General features: G+C 36.6%; 1 protein-coding gene across 6 annotated transcripts; it reads left to right on the forward strand.

The window, feature by feature from the left end:
* Positions 1-26,192, forward strand: LOC6033563 (transient receptor potential cation channel subfamily A member 1). 6 transcript variants are annotated; one of them, XM_038264771.1, is made up of 16 exons: positions 1-286; positions 418-582; positions 14,642-14,889; positions 15,377-15,572; positions 15,645-15,941; positions 16,007-16,816; positions 16,873-17,187; positions 17,267-17,377; positions 19,791-19,898; positions 20,359-20,544; positions 20,695-21,108; positions 21,288-21,404; positions 24,748-24,910; positions 25,061-25,339; positions 25,399-25,529; positions 25,610-26,192. In XM_038264771.1, the coding sequence occupies exons 1-16, from the start codon at positions 158-160 to the stop codon at positions 25,784-25,786; spliced, it is 3,846 nt and encodes a 1,281-aa protein (XP_038120699.1). In that variant the 5' UTR covers positions 1-157; the 3' UTR covers positions 25,787-26,192. The 6 variants fall into 6 exon arrangements, with proteins under 6 accessions (XP_038120699.1, XP_038120694.1, XP_038120695.1 ...); XM_038264766.1 differs by lacking the exon at positions 19,791-19,898; XM_038264767.1 differs by lacking the exon at positions 17,267-17,377 and having other exon boundaries at positions 158-286; positions 25,610-25,786.
* The last annotated feature ends 242 nt before the right edge of the window (positions 26,193-26,434 follow it).

The following is a 26,434-nucleotide window of genomic DNA, read 5'->3' on the forward strand; positions in this document are numbered from 1 at the left end:
AGGAAGAAAAAGTTGAAATATTTCAGTTATAGTTCAATCCAGTCGCAAATGAGTGCGTTAGAAAACTAATTACAACCCAACAAAGGGACATCGGAAGCCCCACAGAGTGCCAACAAAGTCATGACCAACCCCCCACGGAAGAATCGCTACTAGCGCCATGCCAACTCCGCTGTACCTGTGTCACAGCGCTAGAACAACCGCCACTTCCGACGAGCCGGACAGTACCCTGGGCGTGTGCGACTCTCCGGCGGAAGAGGATGACCTTCACAGTGCGCCACATTTCGGAGTGAGATTCATGAATGAAGGCAGAAAAGTGCTTTCTACTTAAAGAGTGGGCCTAGAAAAAAAGATTTGGCTACATTGGGGATCCTTTTTGCTCTTTTTTTTTTTTTGCTCGTTTTGTCTCCGCGAACACAGAATTGGTTGCTGGCCAAGCTGCGGAAAACCGGCGGAAACATTCTTCACGGCAGCAAGGCCGACAACATGGACCAAGTCGAAAACAGTGAGCTGCAGTCCATCCTGTCGCAACCGGCGGAGCACGAAGTGTGCCTGCTGAGCGAGAGTCCTTACAGGATACTTCGGGTGAGTGGAAAGTTCGACGCCAACATTTCAAAAAGCATCATGTACAAACCTTGCGTTTTGAGAAAAACACATTTGAATGTTGAGCATCCATTTTCAATTCCCATTTTAATATAAAAGCAAAATAAGATGTTCTAATGATAACAAATGATGAAAAACGTTGCTTTTATTGATACTTGACCATCCAAATTCAATAAAACATCATTTTCGTAATTTTATTTGAGTAAAACAAACATAACTCCTTTTGAAATCACCAACGTCGATATCACCCTGCTGTCATTGAGGGAGGCGCTTTGTTATGATTCGTTTCTCTTCGCCGAATGTACATGGCGCTTTGTTCATGTAGCTTTTTTTCCGTCACGAGGTTCATGTAGTCTTTTGTTTGACAGGTTGACAGGGCTATATAAACAGGGACTGCTGATGGCAGAGCTTTTGTTTATGTTACTTTATTTAAAATCATGATTAAACAGACTTTACTGAAGTAACTTTTGCTCATTTTTGGTGGAGAGGTAGCTTATTAGGAGTACTTTTAGAATATGCAATAAACCAGAAAGTGTCAAAATGTACATGATGCCTTTTGAAATGTTACCGTCGAGTTATCTTTTTTTATTTGTGAGAGAGGTCATGGCTCCATCCCAAATATTTGTTAGGTCTATCAATCATTTTCATTATTATCAATCAATTCTTATTCAGTTTAAGTATGATCAGCACATGGTTTTTAAAAAGCTATTTGCAATAAGAAAATATTTTCATGGCAATTGACAATTATATACACTACAAATGGGTACAAAATCGATCCACATTAATAATCCTTCAGTAAATTAAATCAATCAATTAGTATTGTTAATCATAACTTGCCTTTTTTTCGAAAAAAATCGCGGTTCTTCTAAGCATAGTATTTTCAAATAAAACAACTCACGTTGCACGTTTTCTCTCAGCTGCTCTTAAATATCTCACTGGTTTAGGGGAAGGAGAGCAAGCTTGATGTTTTTTTTGAACATGGTTTTTTTTAGAATGATTTGAATCATCAAATTTATTTTTTAGTCGCCCCCCCCCCCCCACCGTCTTGATTTGTTTAATACAATTTTGGATGATTTATAAAAAGGGTAATTCTCCGCCAACTCACACAGCAGTTGCCCCGACCCCTCTTCGATTTGCGTGAAACTTTGTCCTAAGGGATAACTTTTGTCCCTGATCACGAATCCGAGGTCCATTTTTTTTGATATCTCGTGACGGAGGGGCGGTACGACCCCTTCCATTTTTGAACATGTGAAAAAAGAGGTGTTTTTCAATAATTTGCAGCCTGAAACGGTGATGAGATAGAAATTTGGTGTCAAAAGGACTTTTATGTAAAATTAGACGCCCGATTTGATAGCATACTCAGAATTCCAAAAAAACGTATTTTACATCGAAAAAAACACTAAAAAAGTTTTTAAAATTCTGCCATTTTCCGTTACTGAACTGTAATGTCATGTTATTTTATAGGAAATTCAATCCACATTGACCCAGAAGGGTCATTTTTTGATTAAGAACAACTTTTTTCATTTTAAAATTTCGTGTTTTTTCTAACTTTGCAGGGTTAATTTTTAGAGTGTAACAATGTTCTACAAAGTTGTAGAGCAGACAATTACAAAAATTTTGATATGTAGACATAAGGGGTTTGCTCATAAACATCACGAGTTATCGCGATTTTACGAAAAAAAGTTTTGAAAAAGTTGGTCGTTATCGATCATGGCCGTTCATGGTACCCGCGACAGACACGGACAACGAAACAAAGAGAAACGCAAAAAGTAACTTTTTCAAAAAAAAAATCGTAGAATCGCAATAACTCGTGATGGTTATATATATATATGCAAACCCCTTATGTCTATATATCAAAATTTTTGTAATTGTCTGCTCTACAACTTTGTGCAACAATGTTACTCTCTAAAAAATAACCCTGCAAAGTTAGAAAAAACACGAAATTTTAAAATGAAATTTTTTGTTCTAAATGAAAAAATGACCCTTCTGAGTCAATGTAGATTCGAAAAGTGCATTAAATTTCCCATAAAATGACATGTTACAAAAAATTTTACAGTCAAGTAACGGAAAATGGGAGAATTTTTTAAACTTTTTTAGTGTTTTTATCGATGAAAAATACGTTTTTTCGGAATTCTGAGTACGCCATCAAATCGGGCGTCTAATTTTACATAAAAGTCCCTTTGACACCAAATTTCTATCTCATCACCGTTTCAGGCTGCAAATTATTGAAAAACACCTCTTTTTTCGCATGTTCAAAAATGGAAGGGGTCGTACTGCCCCTCCGTCACGAGATATCAAAAAACGGACCTCGGATTCGTGATCAGGGACAAAAGTTACCCCTTAGGACAAAGTTTCACGCAAATCGAAGAGGGGTCGGGGCAACTTTTCCCGATTTCGTGTGAGTTGGTAGAGAATTACCCACTTACGTTGACCAAACATGAAATTGTTTTAAAAAAAACATAGGCAATATTGATGAACAGCGTAACGCTCAGCGAAAAATCGACAATTTCAATGAAAAGCTTAGAAAATCTTACGTTATTCTCTGAAAAATCGCATGTGTTTGCCTTTTTTGAGCTTTGGTCGAATTTAAAAATAATAAAATTCAATTAGAAACATAACTTAGTTGAGGATTCCGTGGAGAATTTCTCTTATACTTTTAAAAAAGTGGAACATCAATATTTAGATAGCTTAATATTTAATTTTCATTTAGAAAACAATATTTAACCTAATAAAAGAACACAATCCAGATGCACAGCAAAAAAAAAGTTGAATTTTGGAATGTTGAAAATTTGGTTGGTTGAATATTACTCATTCTTTGAGTAATATTACTCAAAAAAAGTATAAAAGTGTGACCTGATGAATATTCATCAGAAACTGATGAAAATTCACCAATTCCTGATGCAATATTACACTTTTTTTTTGTCACAAAATCTGTCACCATTTCCTGATGAATATTACCATATTTTTTTTCTGTGTTTGACAGCACATCAAAATTTTGGAAAATCGAATCTAAACTTCATTTTTGGACCTCTCTCTGTGGCGTTTGCCTCTGCCTAGCCTCTGATCTTCCCAGCCCTTGAAAAACAAACTAAGAATATTTGGCCATTATTGACCAAACGATGCCAACAAAGTTTCTGACGTTTTTTGAACAATATTTTAGCAAGGAATACCAACTTAGTTACATCTCTCCCCTACCAATAGCATCTCGTCAACACAATGTTCTATTTCTCCACCAAATGGTGGCTCTCACCGTAATTGTAGCTGCTACCATGTCGCCACAACCGTCGTTTGAGAGATTCACTATTTCAAGAGAACCGAGACCAACCGTATCCTGTCGTCGTCATCGGTATCGTTCGGGAAAACGCCGGGAGCCGAGATTTGGCTCACCACCTCACAGGAGCAATGAAAAGCTATAAAAACAGCCATTCGCGGATCGTAGATCTTCAGTTTATCTCGGAACGCGGTGGAATTAATAACAGTTACGGTGGCGGCATAACGTGACGCGTGTGACTAACTTTGACCAGAATGGATATTTATCTGTAAAGCGGTGTGACCATCGCTTTCCCCCAAAGGATATTAACCTCAAGTGTGGATGGAAGGGGGGTTTTGTGGAGAGCAAGAGTGCTGCAAGTGATCAAAGGATTAGTGATTTTTGATAAGTGATAGTGATCAATCGAGCTCAAACGGTTGTTAGTTTTATAATCTGTGTCTTAGAATTGGATTAAAAATGAATCACAGAAGTCAACTTCACGCCAAAATATAACATTTAAACAGTCCTTGTCAAACATTTTGATAACGAAAACATGAACACACCAAAAAAATGATGGTAATATTCATCAGGAAATGGTGACAGATTTTATGTCAAAAAAATGATAGATTTTACATCAGGAATTTGTGAATTTTTATCAGTTTGTGATGAATTTTTATCAGATTCATATTTTTACACATTTTTAGGTAATATTCCTCAAAAAGAGGTAATATTCAACCAACCAAATTTTCAACCTTCCAAAATTCAACTTTTTTCTGAGCACCAGAAAGTTTGCCAAAAAATCACTGAATAAGTGTAAAGTAATCTAGGTAATTATCGATACTTTACCGACAATTTCTTATGTCTACGGACTTGTTTGCTGTATGTCCTCTATTTCAGTTCTAAAAATATTTTTAAAACCCTGTTTTTTTGCACTCTTACAAAGCTGCTGAAAAAACTGCGATTACGGGTTTTTAAATAATTCTGTAAATTGTATTATTTAAATCTAACAATTGAAAAAAAAAATCATGGTAATATATATTACACTTGGGAAGCGGTACATTTCTAAAAATATGTGTAATCCAGCGCCGTACCTAGGGGTTGGCGCAGTTGGCGACCGCCAAGGGCGCCAGCCCTTGGGGGGCGCCGAAATCGGTGATTGTACTTATTTTTAATGTCAGTTATAACATCCTCATTAGGTATTTAAAAGAGAAAGGGCGGCAAAATATAAAGTATAACTACAAATTACTAGATAATTTGGTTTAACATATAATAAAAAAATGATTTAGGAGCGTCAAAATCAATTGTATGAATATTTCTACCGAAGTGTTCTTGAAAATTTACATTTAATGCTAAATTTATTTTGTCAGAGGCAGGGCGCTGAAGTGGCAGAAAGATCAAGGAGTTATAGATGAGCTTTTCAAAATTAATACAGCGTTAAAGTTTGGACCGTTATACAATAAAGTTTCCAGACTAAAATATTGTCCAACTGTATGTTATTTTCACGTTGTTGTCATATTTTGAACTCCTTTAAAATAGGAATTATTTCTAGATTTTTTTTTTAAGGAATCCTATAAACAAAATTTAGATTTTTTTGCTTTTTGGGTGTTTTTCAAACCGCCTTGAATCAGAGGTATTTAGAAACATCCAAAAAGCTAAAAATAAATATTTTTAACCTTAAAAAACTCTAGATTGTAGCATTGAAATTCATAATTTTTGTTTGGTTTCTCTAAACCGGATTTTGATCCAAGGAACAACTTTGTAAAACATCGCAAAGCGCTAGAAATTGATCCTGAAAAAATACAGGATATTTTTTGAAGTATGGAAAAAATATAACGTGCTGGGGCACATCTTCGGTTTTCGGCTCGGAGTGTTTCTGGGGCTCAGGGTTTTTGTACTGGAACACATCTAGGTTCCATAAAAGTGGAAATTGTGATTTTGTGAATTAGAGTTATTTGATGAAGCTTTGCCTCAACGCAAGGAAAACAGAAGAAAATGTCCTCTACTAAGAAGCAGAGCCTTTAGAAGCTGTTGGTGGAAATTCTGGAGCGGTAGAGCGGCTGTTTTGGGTCGTGTTGTCCTATCCCGGTGAGCTCTTTCCATTTTGGGTCCTTATTTAGTGTTCATGTATTAATTACATAACAGAAAAAAAATATTTGAAGTTGCTGCTGTCAATGTCATGGCAACGTACTTTTTCCCGAAACTCATGGCTACCTTGTTATTCATTGAAATAATAATTTCACTTTTCAGTGATTTTTTACGTTCCTAAATCTAATTTGTGCAAGAAATAGCTTAAGTTCTCTCTAAAATGATAGAGCATTTTAAGCCCACACTTAATTCAGTGCTGCTACACCCTTTCAAAGAAAAATATGCCTTTTTTTAATTTCATAGATTTTCTAAATTGAAAAATGACATTTACACAATCAATATAGATTTAAGAATATTAGTGACAGTAGAAAAAAAACATGATTACTTCGATTTGGTTTTTTTTATATTAAAATAAATGTTAAAAATGCACCGAGTAATTAATTCAGAAACTGTATGCTGCTTGATGAATTCATCAAATATTTAAGAATTAATTGAGGTATTGTAAATGTGTTTTATGTTTGATGATTTTTATGGTTTTAATAAAATCTGTTCAAAGTTTCTGATTATAAAACTTTGAAAACTTCTGCGATTCCTTTTGTAAATAATTTCTTTTCCTATCCATCTTTGTACTAATGAACGACTAAAAAATCTTCATTTTGCTTAAATTATTATATCCTTTTTGTATCTTATTATTTTATTAATTTTGATGATGATACTTGAGTATTTCAGTCTATTCTACTTAGGAATTAAGTATGCTGTCATATTTTTATATTTTTTTTGTACCAAATGTTGATTTCCTCAAAATGTTCATTCTCTATTATGTGCAAAACTATGCCTTCCTGCTTCATTTTATTTTATTTTTGTTGTTTTTGATGCTGTTTTCTATCCATTTTAGCAACTCAAGAAAACAAGTTTGCAGATGTTTTTTCGGTGCACTAAGTTTTAGCAAGATTTGATGTTCAGCAAAACATGAAGACTATTTCACTTGGTGAGAGCTTTCCATTTTAATACAGGCAACTCTTCATATATTCTAACATATTTACAACTCATTAAAGACCAACCACGCCAATCTTACTATATACGCGGTAGGGTGTTCCCTTGGTCGTTCGCTGTGAGTTGTGGATTGCCTGCTTCTCTAATGAAGGTTCGACTAGGGGGGCATGCTTATTAATTTCTCGTCGCTCCATACCCTCAGTGACGTGATGGGAGCAAGGGCGTCTATGCAAAGTGTCTCACACCGCTACAAATTTTCGGCGCTTGGGGAGGGAAAAGGGAAACCATTTTGATCTATGCGCCGGTATTTGTAGCATTAAAATTCGTGCAAAAAAACTTATGCACGTGGGTGTACAGATTACGGAGTAAAAGATGATCGAATTGTTCACCTAGCGCTCACATGTGTTCCAGGACCAAGTTGCCTGCGGGTATGGGGATCATACATACATACATACATATGGAAAAAATATAACGTGCTCTAAAAATGTGTGATGTTGTACAAAGTTGTTCCCCGGTTCAAAACCTATAAGAAACCTTTAATTTGAGAAAAAAATCATAGGGTATAGGAAAACTTTCTCGAAGATGAGTTAAAAGGTGAAAAATAAATTAATTAAATTTATTTAAGACTTAACAACTTAACATTAACCAAATGCGCTCAAAATTTCAGGATAGTTTCTGAGGCTATAGTACTTTTAAATTCCATTTGAGGCACTAGAAATTAAACATTTTTGTCTTTTTCATATATCCGTGAGCCATGCTACTGTTCAAGTGTTATTTCGCCAAAATTTACACATTTACTTTTTTAAACGTCTTAAAAGCTCTGATAATGAGAAACTATTTAGAACTTTATTTTTAGAAAAAATAGTTTCAGGTAAAGACAAACAAATAATATTTTATCAAGGTTAGGAAATATTCATACAGCTTTGTTAAAAAACAAACAATTTTCTAGAATATGGAATTTAATTTAATGAATTAAAAATAAATTTGAAAAATTTCAATGAAAAAAAACAAAGAACAACATAATTTAACAAAAAAAAAAATATATATATATATATATATTCCGGACGCCCAGTATGGGCGAATCTATAACAAAAAATTACTTATCTTCATATTTTTCACCAAATATAATGCTATAATTATTATCATTAAAATAAGTTTCATCATGAATTGCGCTGGATTTTGAATGATCATTAATTAATTTTGACGAAATTTGGTTCTGCCGCTGCAAGTTGAAAAATTATACTTATTATTATTTTTATAATTTTTAAGAAGGATTTTTCTTTATCTAATAACACCGAAATGAAAACTCATCAGGATTGAGTATCAATTCTGTGCATTTATCTGAAAAATAAACTTAAAAAAACAAAACCCTGCTATTATTATCGATTTTATGAAATCTGAGAAAATATTCAGCCAACTTAATTCCTACAATAAATTTTCAATTCAACCTATCTCAAATCAATTTGAAAAATAAAACAATAAAAATACTGTGTTTCGTTTTTTAACCATCACAAGGTCTCCAATTGCAATTATAAAATCAAAAGTAATTGAAGCAATCATTGAAAAATAACATCAGTTTATCAAAATGCTTGTAATTTTGGGTAGGGCGCCAAATTGATGCTTCGCCAAGGGCGCCGTGGACCCAAGGTACGGCTCTGGTGTAATCTTACCTCTAAAAAATTGTAACTTTACCTTTTTTGGACTTTTCTGACGAAATGTCACAAATTCAGTCTTAATTGAGGTAAAATTACATCATAAAAGAGGTAATATTCAGCATTTCAAAATTACATCTTCCAAAATAAAACAATATTCTACTGTGTAATTGAACAGTTAATGACGTTATCGCCTTACTTTCGAGATAGTGAAAAAAGTAAAAATCTCAAACCAATTTTCACCATTTTTGTTAGCTTGGGAGTTTAGGTGTTAATATTTGCTTATAGCCATATTGTTTTTTTTTATTTTGCTACTTTTAAAATATTACACAAGAACCATATTATTAATAAGAAGAGGGTTGAAATAAATTCATACATAAAGGAGAATGGGCAAATTTGTATGGGAGCTGGTCCAAGGATGTACACGAACGGGACCAACTTTTTTCGAAAGATCTCGCCGAGACATGAAAAAAGTCTTCTGGACAAACTCTCTAAACCCCGGGGTTCAAAAGTTACATGCTGTTGAAGTTTGAGCATTTTGAGTAAAAATATACAAAAAATCGCATTTTTGCCATAACTCCAGGGAGTCCTAGGATGACCAAAGACATCCCAACACATTAACAAAGCAGTCTACCATACTGACTGAAGCTATGCGGGTATGTTCCGGGGTCAAAAACCGTCGACCTCTTGCTTGTTACGGCTGTAGCTCCACAGATCATAACTCCAGGGAGTCCTTGAATGACCCAGGACATCCTAACATATTAGCAAAGTAGTCTACAACACTCACTGAAGCTATGCGGGTATGTTCCGTTGTCAAAACCGGTCGACATTTTGCTTGTTACGGTAGTAGACCCACAGATCTTAACTCCAGGGAGTCCTAGGAGAACCCAGGACACTCCAACACATCAGCATAGTAGTCTACCATACTCACTGAAGCCATGCAGGTATGATCAGTGTTCAAAAACCGCCGACATATTGCTTGTTACGGCGGTAGACTCACCGGTCTTAACTCCAAGGAGTTCTCGGATGACTCAGACCATCCCAATAAGTTGTTACAACATTGCACTGAAGCCTTTCATACTCACTGAAGCAGTCTGGGTCGGATCCGGTTTCAAAACCTTGAAGTTTCGACTTGTTTCTATGGGATGCCTCTTGCACAAACGGTTCAAACGGATAAAAACAAGAGAAATCATGTTTCACTCATGCTAAGACATATCAGAATTTATAGTTTTTGCTGATACGCGTCGAATGAAGTCAAAAAAAATCGAAATCCATAATGAAACAGAGATTTTATAAATGATTTTAGAAATGGCAAAAATGCGATTTTTTGTATATTTTTACTCAAAATGCTCAAACTTCAACAGCATGTAACTTTTGAACCCCGGGGTTTAGAGAGTTTGTCCAGAAGACTTTTTTTCATGTCTCGGCGAGATCTTTCGAAAAAAGTTGGTCCCGTTCGTGTACATTCTTGGACCAAATTCGCCCATTCTCCTTTAAAACATTTTGTTCAGTGAGGATTAAATGCTTCGGGAAGGCGGTCAATTTCTCGTTGAAGATGAAACTCAACTGTATTCTGTGATGCTCATTTAATTGGCCAATCGACCAGAATCGAATAAAGATCAAATGAAATTTTCCCGCTCACGTTGCAAGCCCAGGCTTCGATTACGAATACAGTCAGCTGTCGGACCACGGGTTTTATAAATTGAAAATTAATTGATTTAGCTAGGACTTTGGTGGCTTCGTATAGGTCGGTAGTAATCATAAATTTCAAAGAGAGGACGTTGACTGGACTTTGAGTGAAAGTGACTGTGTTCAATAACAGCAAGGTACAACATAAGGAATAAACTGTGCGATATGATAGTGCAATTGTGTAACAACGTCCACGGTAACCGTCGTCCATATCAGGTGTTATCTCGAGCATTGAAAATAACAGAATTTGATATCTATCTGTTACAATGATTAACCGGAAATCAATCAGACAGATGTTTCGTAACTATCGCACAAATCCAAATCATCCGTTGAGTATAGCAACTCCACTAAAGATACCGGCCACCTGGAGTCGAGTTCTTCGGCTGCAACCCAGTACTCGGATTAATCCTGAACATCTTCTAGAGGTTGGTTAATACTGTTTCTTAAAAGAGTTATTCGATCATTAGATTATAAATCATTTACACATTTTATTTTTTTTAAAGCATGGAAAACATTGTAAGAAAAAATCCTACTTGAAATCCAATGACAAATTTCAGAAAGGTTACAAGAGCTGTATATAAAAACTCTTTAAATTGCTATAGATTTAATATTTCAACTACAGTGTTATAACATTCATTTCAATCCTTTTCCCAGCCTCAAGAATCATTCAACTATAGGCTGTTTAATTTTTTTTTTCGATGAATCTCAGTTTTCTCACCGAAAAGAATAAAATAAAAAAAAAACCTGAAAAGACAAACTGTCATAATATTGATTTATGGTATTTTTTTTGGTGTTATATATCCATTCCATTCTACTGAAATTCTGTTTTTTTTTGTTTTTTTAGCTGGTGCGTTTAGATTTGCATATGATTTTGAAACACTGGAGTTTGAAATTTAAACTTTGTAACGTAAAAATGACTTTGACCTTAAAAAAAATTTTTTTTCAAGGTAAAATTGTTTGTTTTTAGAGCACATAAAGTGAACGTAATTCCCTTATCTTAATCCTGAATTGATATCCTAAAAATTGATTTGCTCGGGTTGTAAGCATTTGTTCATAGAAGGAAAGATACATTATTTTTTGTGTCGTAGCAACAGTAGCAATATTTTTCGGAGAACAATAAATTCCGCTTAATTTTGCGAACATTATAGAATTTCTCTTATGAGCAATTGTACATTTTCAAACAGCTTTTTGAAGCTTTGAGTTTAATGGCCTTTAAATATTATTTTTAAAAATAAAAACAGAAATATATTTAATCAATGATTGAAAATATTCATAGCTTTTTGGTTTTGTATGAAGCTATGAATTTTCTAAAAAGAATTTTAAGAATTTGAAATCAATTAAAACACTGTTAGGGTAGAGTAGTCATCAATGAGACACGGGGAACAATGATAAAATGGCTCTAACAAGTCGTAGTTTCAACCAACCAGGCTCATATTTGGGGGAAAAGTGTGTCTACTGGATACACGTCTGCCATAATAGTGGCTTTGGTTATGGACGCTCCCTAGAAAAGTTATTCATAAATGTTTGATTCTGGGGTGTAAAAGTAAATTATGGACAAAAATACTTTTTCGCACGTAGGCTGCCATTTACACCAAAACTAATATTTCTTCAAATTTCTTTCGACGTTCCATAGGGATTGAGTTGGGCTACAATGTCTTTTCATTAGATTTGGCCAAAATGTAGAATATACCCAGAATCCAGGGCTGTCTCATTGTTCCCCACTCATTTCAGCCCATGGGTAACAATGAGACACTTTGATTTTTCTTCATTAAACTTTTCAAAATCGATGAAAAACTTTCAAAACTTGAATTAAAAGTGATTTTTGGCATATTTATAGAGTTTAAACTTCATTTAACCAAAAATACAAAGATATTTGGTATTAATATATGGATTTTACAAAATTTAAATACTTTTTAGTGTAACTTTTGTTAATAAAAGTTTCATGTTGGCAAAATTGTTCTAAAATGTTCAAGGCAAGTCACCTGCAATGGAACATTACGAAAACATGATGTTTTACTAGAAAAATGTTGATTTTCGTAGAGTGTCTCATTGTTCCCCAGCTGTCTCATTGTTCCTGCCAAGTGCGTCTACAATGAGACAGTTGAATGACTCTGGCTGTAGATGTCGGATCGATCTCATATTTTGGTCAATGTTAGAACACATTAAAAAAAAGATGATGCAACAAAAAGCTCATTAAAACATGCCGATGAAAAAATTAGAAAAATCGTTGAAAGTGTAAAACCAAAAGTGTCTCATTGATGACTACCCTACCCTACAAGTAAAAAATATGTTTGATTGCTTGAAAAATTGGAAAAAATATCGAAATTAGATGCAGAAAAATTATTATAAACAAGCCTAACCCAACAAACTTCGTTCTTCCTTTTTTTTCGTTTGTTGACGTTATTTCTTTTTGCTTATTCAGCCTCCTGTGATTAAAATTTGATAACACGTAACTTTTTCCATACAATTTGCCGATGCTCCAGAATCGGTTTTAGAGTTAAAAAAAAATAAAACCTTCCTTGGACTTATACGAACCCACCGTAACAAAGAGCACCTCGATCCGACACTCCGTATTGAACTGATTCACCCCCTCAAAGTTGGGGAAAAAAAAACTTTTTTCCAAAAAAGTTCAAATTTTAAATGGAAATATACGTGTAAACAACTGAAATCAATATTAAACAAATTCCCCTGCGTTTAGAACCATTTGTAGCATGTTTGGGTTAGTTAAAAAATATTGTGGATTTTCTTGAAACAAACCCGCAAAAAAAATCGCTTTTTTTATTTTGCATTTTTTGATTGCATATCAACTGTACAAGTATATAATTAATTTTCAAACTGTTTTTTCATTGAAATGTTGAATTTCTGGTTTGTAATTTCAATTGATCCAGTTTTTAAATGGAATTAATCGATAAATCTGTAGATCAAAATTTATTTCTGATTCTGGATTTTTTGCTTATATCATAAAATTAAAGCTAGATCATATCAATTTCTGCTGGCTTAGAAAATATAAAATATCTGAACGAGTTTCGGCTCGCTAGTGAACACGTCTTATTTTAAACAAGAATATTAGGTATAAAACATTCATTGGTTTGAAGTAATAATCGATTTTACCCACATTTTCGTATGACTGCGCTATTAACACGCATAACTAGCTTCTTAACCCTCTACAACCCAACCCCACCTTTAGGCGGGCTTTGATCTAAAAATTCGCCAAAAATCCATTTTTCAATTTTCATATGTTCATTAACATCAACATGAATAAACTAGATAGGCAAAAGGTAAAGATAGGAGGTGGTAGAATAAGCCCAATACTATTAGGTACAACCATAAACTAAACTAGATTAATGCTAATAAAAATTCTAAAAAAGAAACAAGGAAAATATAAACCAAGGCAAGTTTTTAGTAGAACAAAAATTGCTCAAAATGACCTCCTGATGAACACGGAAAAAAACAAAAAAATGGGCAGTAGAGGGTTTACCGCTTTTCTAGCGTGCTTAGAGGTACTTCTCACATGGTTTTCAATATACTTGCCCGAGGCTTTCAGGAGCCTTAAAGATAAGCGTAATTACTATACTCTAACAACATTATAAATACAGACATTGGAACAGTTTACAAATCGTGGAAAAATAGCTATCCACTTTATCAACCCCCAGGTCTTTTGTGGTCTCTTTTGCACGTTTTACTCTCCCATCCGATGGAAGGCTGGAGTAGATGGCTGGATGTGGTAATGAACAAAATGATATGCTTTTACCTTCATTTGAAAGCTATTCTTGTGATTTTTCAATTGATTTTTCGATCATTGTAAAATTTGATCTTTTTTGATTTTTGTAACGATACTCACTGATTCATAAATACCTAAGTAAAGTTTTTTTTTTTTATAATGGGTGTAAACAAACTACAGAAATGTGTGTTCTGAAATAGTTAACAAGTATATTGCATTAATAATTACAAATTTTAATTAATCCACAACCATCAAACCACACGCAAACATCTAACAAGAGGTTAAATTAAATTGGATAGGTACTGCCCAGAGTTCCGCTAGTAAGTAGGTTGCAGTATGTGCTTCAGGAATGAACACAATTTATTTCTCTACTCTAAAGTCAAAATTTAAACACATCATGAAGCGTATTGCTTGGGTTGACATTGTCCAAACAATATTTCCTTCAATAAAAGAATTTGCATTTGTACGTATGAAATTTACCTGTCGTGTTTTTTTTTTCATCGTAATTAATTACCTTTAAACAATGTTTATTTTTTGAATAACTTTATCTTTCAAATGCGATTCATCTTTTTCGCACCTCCCAGAAAAAAACCTCAGTAGAGAATTCGATACTGATTTCCACTTTCCCTTTCTCCCGCCATTTCTCCCCAGGCCGCAGAATCGGGCAACTTGGAGGAGTTCGTCAGGCTGTACGAGGGAGACAACGGCCGGCTCGCGATAAAGGACAGTCGGGGGCGCACGGCAACCCACCAGGCGGCGGCCCGGAACCGCGTCAACATCCTCAACTACATCTACACCCAGCGGGGGGACCTCAACGAGCAGGACATGTTTGGAAACACGCCGCTGCACTTGGCCGTCGAAAACGATTCGCTGGATGCGTTGGAATTTCTGCTGAAAATGTAAGTTGGCGATTTCGCTCTGGATGCAAATTTTTGATGAGGGGGAGAGAGAAAAGTTGTTACTTGTAATGGAAATGGATTTTGCGTATATTTCGACAAATTGCAGTTTATTTTAAGAATGTTTTAAAGCGCGCAGGTCGTAAACGATCTGATATCAAATTGTTAACAAAACATAACTGAATAATTCCTCAACAGTGTGTTTTTGGATTTTTGATTAGCATGAGTGGGTAGCAAACTGGAAATTAGTTTCATACGTTACTCCATATCATAAAAAACCCTCACTGCACAGCTAAGCTAACACTTCTCAGCTTCCACTTTCACCTGACCTGACCCTGAACTTCACTGCCCTCGACGTTGACTAGGATTTCCACTTCGGTCCTTGAACGGGAGAGATTACGTTTTTCTAATATGATGAAGTCAAGCACCTTTTTTGGGAATGTATAGCAAAATATGTTGAAACACACGAAAATATAAACCATTTTTTCAGACCGGTAGCGACCAACATTTTGAACGACAAAAAACTAGCGCCCGTCCACTTGGCCACCGAGCTTAACAAAGTTAAGGGACTGCAGGTGATGGGAAAGTACCGGGACGTCTTCGATATCCAGCAAGGCGGAGAGCATGGTCGTACAGCACTGCATCTGGCGGCTATCTACGACAACGAGGAATGCGCTCGGATTTTGGTGAGCTATTTCTGATTTTAAGTTTGTCATTCGTGGGCGTAATTCTATTGTGATTATTTTTGACAAAATCAGATTTCGGAGTTTGGAGCTTCGCCGCGGAAACCGTGCAACAATGGCTATTATCCCATTCACGAGGCGGCGAAAAATGCCAGCTCAAAAACGATGGAAGTGTTCTTCCAGTGGGGTGAGTCGAAGGGATGCACTCGGGAGGAAATGATTTCGTTCTACGACTCGGAGGGAAACGTTCCGCTCCACTCGGCGGTGCACGGGGGCGATATCAAGGCGGTCGAGCTTTGCATGAAGTCAGGTGCGAAAATCTCCACCCAGCAGCACGATCTTTCCACGCCGGTACACTTGGCTGCAGCTCAGGTAGGACATCCTGTTTGGGGTATTGAGTTGGGTTGGGAATTTAATGAGTATTATTTTTTAAATAGGGAGCGATTGACATCGTGAAACTTATGTTTATGATGCAACCGTTGGAGAAACGCATCAGTTTGAACTGTACTGATATTCAGAAGATGACTCCCCTGCATTGTGCCGCCAATTTTGACCATCCAGAGATTGTCGAGTACCTGGTCCAGGAGGGAGCGGACATCAACGCGTTGGATAAGGAAAACCGGTCCCCTCTGCTGTTGTCCGCGTCCAGGGCTGGATGGCGCACTGTGATGATTCTCATTCGTTTAGGGGCCAACATAGAACTGAAGGATGTCAACTCCAGAAATGTCCTCCACTTGGTCATTATGAACGGTGGCCGGTTGGATGAATTCGCCAAGCAAGTGTCCACCACCCAATCGGAAAAGTATCTCTTACAGTTGATGAACGAGAAGGACGACACAGGTTGCTCACCGTTGCATTATGCAAGTCGCGAAGGGCACATCCGTTCACTGGAGAATCTTATCCAGTTGGGTGCCTGCATCAACCTAAAGAACAACAACAACGAAAGTCCACTGCACTTTGCTGCTCGCTACGGACGATTCAACACGGTTCGTCAGCTCCTGGACTCGGAAAAGGGAACCTTCATCATCAACGAAAGTGACGGCGAAGGACTGACTCCACTGCACATCGCGTCCAAAGAGGGTCATACGAGAGTTGTTCAGTTATTGCTAAACCGGGGAGCACTTCTCCACAGGGATCACAACGGACGAAACCCGCTTCACTTGGCGGCAATGTCTGGATACACGCAAACCATCGAATTGCTACATTCTGTTCATTCTCACCTGTTGGACCAAGTTGACAAAGATGGAGTAAGACACTTGATAACACGAACACGACCCCCAACTAATCCCCAAATTCCTTCCAGAACACCGCACTGCATCTCGCAACGATGGAGAACAGACCAAGTGCCGTGGTGCTGCTACTAAACCTCGGCTGCAAACTGCTCCACAACTACATGGATATGAACGCGATTGACTACGCGATCTACTACAAATATCCAGAGGCTGCCCTGGCCATGGCGACCCACGAAGAACGGTCCGCTGAAATAATGGCGCTCAAATCCGACAAACACCCTTGTGTCACACTAGCTCTAATAGCCTCCATGCCACGAGTCTTCGAGGCCGTTCAGGACAATTGCATTACGAAGGCAAACTGCAAGAAGGATTCCAAGAGTTTTTACGTAAGTTGGTCATTTTAATCTATCCAAAGCTCAATATACCAAACCAGACGCTGTACTCAAAATACAAAACCCCTCCCAGATTAAGTACTCCTTTAGCTGTCTTCAATGTCCCACCATGTACGCTCAGATGGACTCCCGAACGGGGGAGGCCGTCCAGATTTCGAAGCCGATTCCCCTGCCGGCACTGAACGTAAGTGTGCGGACATCCGGCTGGTCGAACTGCATGCATGCTACTCTCGTATCTCTTATCGTTTTGATATTATCTCGAGCAAATAATCGCTATTGCATGGCAATTTTTGTATTGTTTGACAGTCATTTTATTACCAATCAGTACTTGAATCGATATCCGGTTTTCGGTTTTTGTTTTAGTAGCATTGAGGGTTGGCCTAATGATTGTCAAATAGGAGTTTGATGATAACGAGTGCTGCGGGAATTAAGCTATTACCTCTCGACAAGTTCACTGACATTGTGCTCAACAATAGATTTATTGCTGTGTTTGGTTTTGCATTTATAGGAGAATCCCACTGATCAATATATTTTACTTGATATCAGCACTATTTGTTAATTTGATTTAAAAAAAAATGAAAAAAATATTGTGATATTTGCGAATCCGGATATGGAAGGCAACCTATGAAAATCTTTAAATGTTCAGAAGAAAATAATAAAATAATTTTTGAATTTTTTTTTAACAGTGCACATTAACCAGAGCAATTTGCATCCAGATTTTTGTTACATAAATTTTTAGTGTCATCAAAACTACGGGAACTATCGATACATTTTTTATTCATCCCCTAGAGTACTGTCTACACATTAATTTTCAACAAAGTTTGACTATTTATAAAATCAGATTTTTGCAGGATTGGGGCCGTAACTTTGACAATTTAGGAATAAGAAGACAAAAACTTCCATGATTGCTGTGCACCCTTAACCGAAATGTTGCCAACTCGACGGTACCATTTCAAAAGGCATCATGTACATTTTGACACTTTCTGGGTTGTTGCATATTCTGAAAATACTCCTAATATGCTAACTCTCCACCAAAAATGAGTATAAGTTACTTCAGTAAAGTCTGTTTAATCATGATTTCAAATAATGTAACATAAACAAAATCTCTGCCATCAGCAGTCCCTGTTTATATAGCCCTGTCAACCTGTCAAATAAAAGACTACATGAACCTCGTGACGAAAAAAAAAAGCATCATGAACAAAGCGCCATGTACATTCGGCGAAGAAAAACGAATCATAACAAAGCGTCCCCCTCAATGACAGCAGGGTGATATAGACGTTGGTGATTTCAAAAGAAGTTATGATTGTTTTTCTCAAATAAAATTACGGAAATAATGTTTTATTGAATTTGGATGATCAAGTATCAATAAAAGCAACGTTGTTCATCGTTTGTTATCATTAGAACATCTTATTTTGCATTTATATTTAAATGGGAATTGAAAATGGATGCTCAGCAATCAAATGCGTTTTTCTCAAAAAGGATGGTGTGTACATGATGCTTTTTGAAATGTTGGCGTCGAACTATCCATTACTTATGTCAAATAAAGCCAATTTCCATCACGTTAAAATAGTCCTCAAATATAGTTCCTGACTCTCCAAACAAAGGAAAAAGTCTGTACCATTAAGAAAAATTTCTTTTTGATTAAGTATATTCTAAGCAAGGCTGGAATAATCGCAAAACAAACATTTTCGCTTGCGAACTTTCTTCACCCGTGAAAAAGAGAAGAGCCGAATCACGCGAAATTCTCAAAGAAAATCAATCTGCTGATGATTTTTTGTGAATTTCCTGGTCAGCGCAACTTAAAATCGTTTATTTCACTTTATTTACACACATTGCCCATCTACAAAATGTGACAGATCATTTTTCGCCGAGTGACATTACATTTGTAAGTGTAGCAGTGAAAAAGATGTTCCGCCGAATAATCAAGATGATGATTTTTTTAAGATTCCTTATACCGATCTTCCGTTCGCGAGAGAGGAGAGCCATGCTCCCTTCGGATTTTTTCTCTTGATGAACATTAAAAGAATTTCTTTTGATGATGATTATTCCATCGCTGCTTCTAAATAATCTTCTTAAAGACTAAAAAACGCTATAAAGTTTTTAAATACATTTTTAGGGTTTTTTTTTTCATTTAAAAAAAATCGATGTATTCTAAATATATAACACAACTTTAAATTTAGCACATTTCTTCTTAATTCGTGTCTTAATTCAATTATTACGTAACCCACTTAGGGAAGAAATGTTTTGACATGTGAGAGGGGTGTCTGAAAATGGTGATTTTTAAATTTTCAGTATTTAACGACACATTCATCGTTTCGTTTCTTTCTGATACCAGCTTAAAATCCGCTGGTCTTGTGTATCACAAATCCGCTATTTTCGTTCCAAGAAATCGTTCCCTGTAGCTTTAAAGCTGTGCGACGATACAAACCATCAACACACATCGCAATCCCCGACGGCAGCATTTCCACACCTAGACGGCTTCTCCAATGACGACGACGACGACAACGAATGACTTCCGAACTTCCGCCGTGGAAAAATTACCTGTCGCTTGTTTTTATCATCACAAATTTTCTCACTCTCCTCCACACGCTTCACAGATCAAGTATTCCTTCCACGCGTACCAAAAATCAAAAGAAGAAGTGGAAAAGATTAGAAAAGCTCTAAATGATCCAAACTGGCGCCAAACGCCGCTCCACGTGGTCAATGTGAGTGGACCTCTAGTTTGTGTGTGTGAGTGTGTGTAGGTGTGGGTGTTGGGTTTGTGTGTACTATTGTTTTCCAGTTGTGACTATTTGACATTTTTCCGGTGCTTTTGATATTTCTGTGTTTACAAAAAGTAAGGTTTTTCTTCATGCTGGCACCGAAACTTTTTTACTATCACTAAGGCATTTTGTAATAGGTGTATGTATGTTATATTCTGCTTTTTATAATTTTCCTCAAAGCACATTTTTTTAACTTACACGCTTGCAAACTCACTTCAATTTTTATTTATTTCCCGTGTGGTCTTGCTGGTGAAATGCCAATAAGGGTAACGAGCTGTTTTTTCGACTCGAGGAAATCTGAACATATTTTGCAAATTTCGGTCGATTTTATAACTCGTTAACCTTACCGTTCTACCCAGAGTTGTCAGGATGCTTGCTCATTTTTCAATCTCTCTCCCCAAAGGCAATGGTGGCCCACGGACGCGTCGAACTGCTAGCTCATCCCCTTAGTCAGAAATATCTGCAGATGAAGTGGAACTCGTACGGGAAGTACTTCCATCTGGCGAATCTTTTGTTCTACAGCGTGTTCCTGTTTTTCGTGACTCTATTTGCTGCTCAGCTGATGAACAACGACACGTCTCAACTCAATGTAAGCTTGTTGACTCTTTCTTTCCAGTGAACTCGGATGACACCTGATAGCATGAGAATACACTAGGGTTGTCTTTGCATGAGCAAATGTGGACCACCCTAGTGCTTCCACAGTAGAACCATTAATTTTGTTTCTTCTGCTACTCATCAGCAAACTACCCCGGCGGCGGAAGAATCCTCAGAGCAGGATTCGCTAGCTCCGGTGACGATGGCAGCCCGGTACAAACACTACAACCCATCATACAACACTGGCCAAAACGACTCCAACCTGCGCGTGGAAAGCCACATGACCGTTTCGACCACAACGTTCGTTTCCGGAATCGGAATAATCGTGTACATTCTCGGCAACGCCATGCGCGAGATTCTCCAAGCGTATCAACAGAAATGGCACTACCTAATCGAGCCCATCAACCTGATCTCATGGCTGCTGTACTTTTCCGCGCTGGTCATGATTTGGCCAATGTTTGTCCAGGGACGCTGCGAAAGTGGCAACTTTTCCGCGGCATCCGTGACCGTGTTCCTCTCGTGGTTTAATTTGCTCCTCTTTCTGCAGAGATTCGATCAGGTTGGTGCCGATGGTTTGAACATGGATGTAAATATTTTAAACATAATCGCATAATTGAATTTCGATCCCAATCCAAATTTATAAACGCGTCGGTGTTGTTTTGTGAACTAGTTGCAAGGTGGCACAACGGAAACAGCGTACATATTTTCAGTAACATTTTCCCCTCCCTCTACCGACAGGTTGGTCTCTACGTCGTCATGTTCCTGGAAATCCTGCAGACGCTGATAAAGGTGCTAACGGTGTTCTCTATTCTGATAATTGCGTTTGGACTTTCGTTTTACATTCTACTCTCGAAGGTAATAAAATTATCGTAGGTTTAATGTCGCGAGTTGAATCATGCGTTAAATTTTAGGCACTTGTATCGTAACATTACATGTTCATCAATTTTACAAATCATTGATAACCTTAGAGTTTTTTTTTAACTTTTCATGAAACTTTTCAATAGATTGCTAAATTTTATTTCTGAAATTATTTTTATTAAAAATTATCTAGCCTTTTCCATCACAAACTATTGAAAATTAACATAAAATCAAATAAATTAAAAAAATATATTTAAAGTCTTGAAAAAATGATTTTTAACATACATCTAAGAGTACAAAGATAAAAAGCAATTCTCTACGAAATTGGCTGATTTTTACATTTTTATTTCTTGTATTTTTATTTGGCTCAAACTTTGTGGGGGCCTTCCCTATGACCAAAGAAGCCATTTTGTGACATTGATTCATCCATAGAAGTCTCGATACAATTTTAGCAGCTGTCCATACAAAAATGGTACGAAAATATTCGAAAATCTGTAACTTTCGAAGGAATTTTCTGATCAATTTGGTGTCTTCGGCAGAGTTGTAAGTATTGATGAGGACTGTTCAGAAAACAATAGGTACACGGAAAAAAATCTAGCCGATTTTATAATTATTTTTTTGTTTCACACAAAAACATTCTCCCAAAATTGGTATTTTATTTATATTCGAGATTTTGTTATATGTTTTAGGGGACCAAAACCCGCAACATTTGAGCCATAGAGAAGAATGGTCAAAAATGTTGCCACCGAGATACATTTTTTGGAAAAAAGAGATTTTTGTAAAAATCGAAATTTCATACACACAATTATTTGACCTCAATTTTTTATGTAAATTTGAAATTGCAATCTACAAGTACTTAACAGATTTTTTGATAAAGTGACTCATTTTCAAGATGTAGTCACTTAAGGGGTTACATACATGTAGAAGCCGGGACCGTGGTGTAGGGGCAAGCGTGGTTGCCTCACACCCAGTCGGCCTGGGTTCGATCCCAGAAGGTCCCGGTGGCAAATTTTGAGACGAGATTTGTCTGATCACGCCTTCCGTCGGACAGGGAAGTAAATGTTGGTCCCGGTCTAACCTAGAGGTTAGGTCGTTAGCTCAGTTCAGGTGTAGGAGTCGTCTCCCTGGGTCCTGCCTCGGTGGAGTCGCTGGTAGGCAGTTGGACTAACAATCCAAAGGTCATCAGTTCGAATCCCGAGGTGGATGGAAGCTAAGGTGTAAAAAGAGGTTTGCAATTGCCTCAACAATCAAGCCTTCGAACACCTAGTTTCGAGTAGGAATCTCGCAATCGAGAACGCCAAGGCAATGCTGTAGAGCGAATAATTTGATTGATTTTGATTTTTGATACATGTAGAAAATCAAAAATTTCATATTTCAGAAAATTCAGTAAATCCACTTAAAAGATGATTTTCAATCACTCCTGAAAGTTTCATGAAGATATTTCATGATTAAACTGAGTAAGAGACGATTTACGTTCAAATTTTTTCCATACGCAAAGCGAACTATCGAACTTTGCGAGCGTTTTTCTCTGAACACCGAGTTGACTTACGGGTGCCACGATATCTTAAGATGGGATGGGCCAAATTGGCTGAAATTTGAGATGAAGACTTGCAAGACATATCTCGTGTGCATGACGAAGCCCAATTTTGAATTTTTGCTTTTTAAAAAAATAAAAAAATAAAAAACTGGCGATTTTTTATATGAAAAACATAAAATTATTTTTATCTTTTTTTCAAACAAACTTTTTGAAAATCGGGCTTCGTCATGCACACAGGACCGGTTTAACGAGGCTTCACAAAAAATTTGAACCGATTTGGTCAAAGCAGTGTGGAAATATCGTGGCACCCGTTTTTTGAAACTGCTAACTTAAAATGGCTATATCTCGGCAAGGATACAACCAAATATCTTCAAATTTATTTTGATAATAGTTGAAAATATATATTTTAATGCCCTTAAAACAGATTTCAAAAAAAGTTTAAGTGTGTGCCCAAACCAACCTCTTACATTAAGTTTGATTTCAGTGAACTATTTGTATATTTTTTCCGATTTTTTCGAAAACAATATTTTAAAAATTATTGAAGCAACACTAAATTTTTTAAAGGGCCAAACATTCAATATTACGCCCTTTTGAAATGTTAGTCTGAATTAAAAAAAGCTGTTTTTGAAAAGATCGGAAAATTACACGATTTTTTATTTTTTATAAATTGAAAATCGGACCATAAGTTGCTGAGACATCGGCATTAGAAAATGGAGAGTTGTTTGGGTTAGACTTAGAAAACTTCAATTTTATTATTTATTTTTCTTTAAGCCGCTGTATCACAGTAATCAATTAAACTTTTGGTGGCTATATCTTAAAAACCAGGCACTTTACAAAAAAATATGTGAAATACTTGTCGATTGCAAATTCAAATTTACAAAAAAATTAGGTAGAATTTTTTTTCTCCAAAATTCACAACTTAAAAAAAAAATTATAACTCGGTGGCCATTTTTTACCATACTTGTCTTGCGAATTTTATTCCCCTAAAACATATCAAAAATTAAAAAATACCAATTTTTGGAAATTGATTTTTTAGTGAAAAAAAAGTTAATTAAAAAATCGGCTAGATTTTTTCCGTGTACTTTTTTTCTAAACAGTCCTCATTACCTACAACTTTGCCAAAGACACGAAGTAGATCAGAAAATTCCTTCAAAAGTCATAGATTTTTGAATATTTAGGCACCCACAAAATTTGAGCCAGATCAAATAATACAATTAAAATCAATTTCCGGTTTTGTTCGAGAAATGCTCTAAAGTCAATACCGTAATCTGGGGTGAATCGGGACTACAGTCTGAATAGGGACAGCAGTTTTTAGAGCACTTAAAGCTTCTAAATTTGGAAATGGATGTACACATTTTGTTGGCCTGAGTCTTTTCGAACCGAAACCAGCCAGGAAAATCAAAATATTGTGTTCCAACATGGTTAAAACTGCTGTCCCAATTCGCCCCATGTGTCCCGATTGACCCCAGTTTACGGTATCTAAAGTATTTTTTGAAAAGGTCCTATAAACGAAATTTTTAATTTTTGCCTTGAGTCAGGATATTCAAAAACACTCAAAAGGCAAAAAATGAAAATTTTGTTTATAGGACCTTTTCAAAAAAAAAAACTCTAGATATGTATGGAGCCAATAAAATAGAAAGTGACCCTGTTGTTCCCAAGGGAGGTCAATGCCCGCGGAGTATTTAGTAGCTATTCGATTGTTACATGTGCGCTTGACCTTACATCAAAAGAAAATCAAATGACGTGACGTGTGTATATGTTTCTAATTTCCTGTTTTTCAATCTTCCCGTCCCCGTCCACCAGATAAAGAGCCATCAAGCGAACCACCAATCATTCTCGTCAATCCCGATGTCACTGGTGCGTACCTTCTCCATGATGCTGGGCGAGATGGACTTTCTTGGGACATACGTTCAACCGTACTACAGCTCGGAACTACCCTATCCCATACCGTCGTTTATAATTCTAAGTAAGATTCCCACTCATACGATAGTCGCATAGTTGTCCGTTTTGTTTCTTGTTTCCAAGAAAGACAACCCTAAAATAAACTGTGACAACCCTCTTCACGAAAAATAACTCTAATCGAAATGTCATCTGACCGGATGGTCGCCCCTTGCAGGTCTCTTCATGATACTGATGCCGATTCTGCTGATGAACCTGCTCATCGGTTTGGCGGTCGGTGACATCGAGTCGGTACGTCGGAACGCCCAGCTCAAGCGGCTGGCCATGCAGGTGGTGCTGCACACCGAGCTGGAGCGCAAGCTGCCCCAGATGTGGCTCGAAATGGTCGACCGGAACGAGCTGATCGAGTATCCGAACGAGAAAAAGTGCAAACTGGGCTTTATGGACTCGATTCTGAGGAAATGGTTCTGCAATCCGTTCTCCGACGAAGGCAAGGGTAATTCATTTTGACTTTTTGATATTCAGCGAGAGCTCTAATGCAAGTGTATTCGGCAGGTGGCATCGACTTTGTTCTGGACAGCAACGAGGATTACATCGTAACGGAATTGGAAAAGCAAAAACGGAAACTTCGTGAAATTGGGAGCGCTTTGGACAGTCAACACCAGCTGTTGAGACTCATCGTACAGGTAAATTACCATGCTTCCCCTTTCCGTTAATACGATGGAGACGCGCTATACTTTAATCTTATTTGTATATTTTTCTTCAGAAAATGGAGATCAAAACGGAAGCAGACGACGTAGACGAAGGGGTTTCCACCGGCGATGGAAAGGGCCTGCTGACACTGGGTTGCGGACGAATGATGAGCGGTTCACGCTGGTCTTCGCCAAGAATCAGAAAGAAACTGCGCGCAGCTATGAGCTTTAACAAGTCCATGAGCAAGTAATGCGGGAGAATGAGCACAAGTTTAGCACAAAAAGTTAATGAATGGCAATGTGTGATTGTATTGGTATGCTAATATTTCGATGGAGAGTTTTTCATATAAAAGGAAATGATTGCTAGACATTTAAAAAAAAAAGTCACGTTTACAAGAGTGATTTTGAAGAGCCTTATTCTCTAATCAAATTGAAAACCTAACTAATACAGGGGATAAACTCAACAACGATGATCTCACGACGAGGATTGGGACTTATTTTATGTCTATTCTAACCTATTCTCCAACTTCACTAAATGTTTATGTTTGATGTTAAAATCAAGATGATAATTTCTGTAACACTAAAAAATACCGTCACTGTACTTAACTCTGTCAGAAAACGTTTGGGTTGTATTGTAATTTGTGACATCTATCAATTTAGATGGTTTTTAACTTGTTGTGATAAAATGTAATGGAATAAATGTATTCACAAAAATATTTGTTTCATTCAACTGAAAATATTGAGAAATTTCCAAATTAGTGACATACAACCTATAGATTGTACGTGCGTGAAATTCGCTTGAAAAAAAAAAACATTTAAATAGAAGAAACTTCACATTGTATCAATATTGATTCACTGAATTACTATAATGCAAATCAAATTTCAATCAACATAATTTA

Source organism: Culex quinquefasciatus, chromosome 3, assembly GCF_015732765.1.
Source record: "Culex quinquefasciatus strain JHB chromosome 3, VPISU_Cqui_1.0_pri_paternal, whole genome shotgun sequence".
Taxonomy (NCBI): Eukaryota; Metazoa; Arthropoda; class Insecta; order Diptera; family Culicidae; genus Culex; species Culex quinquefasciatus.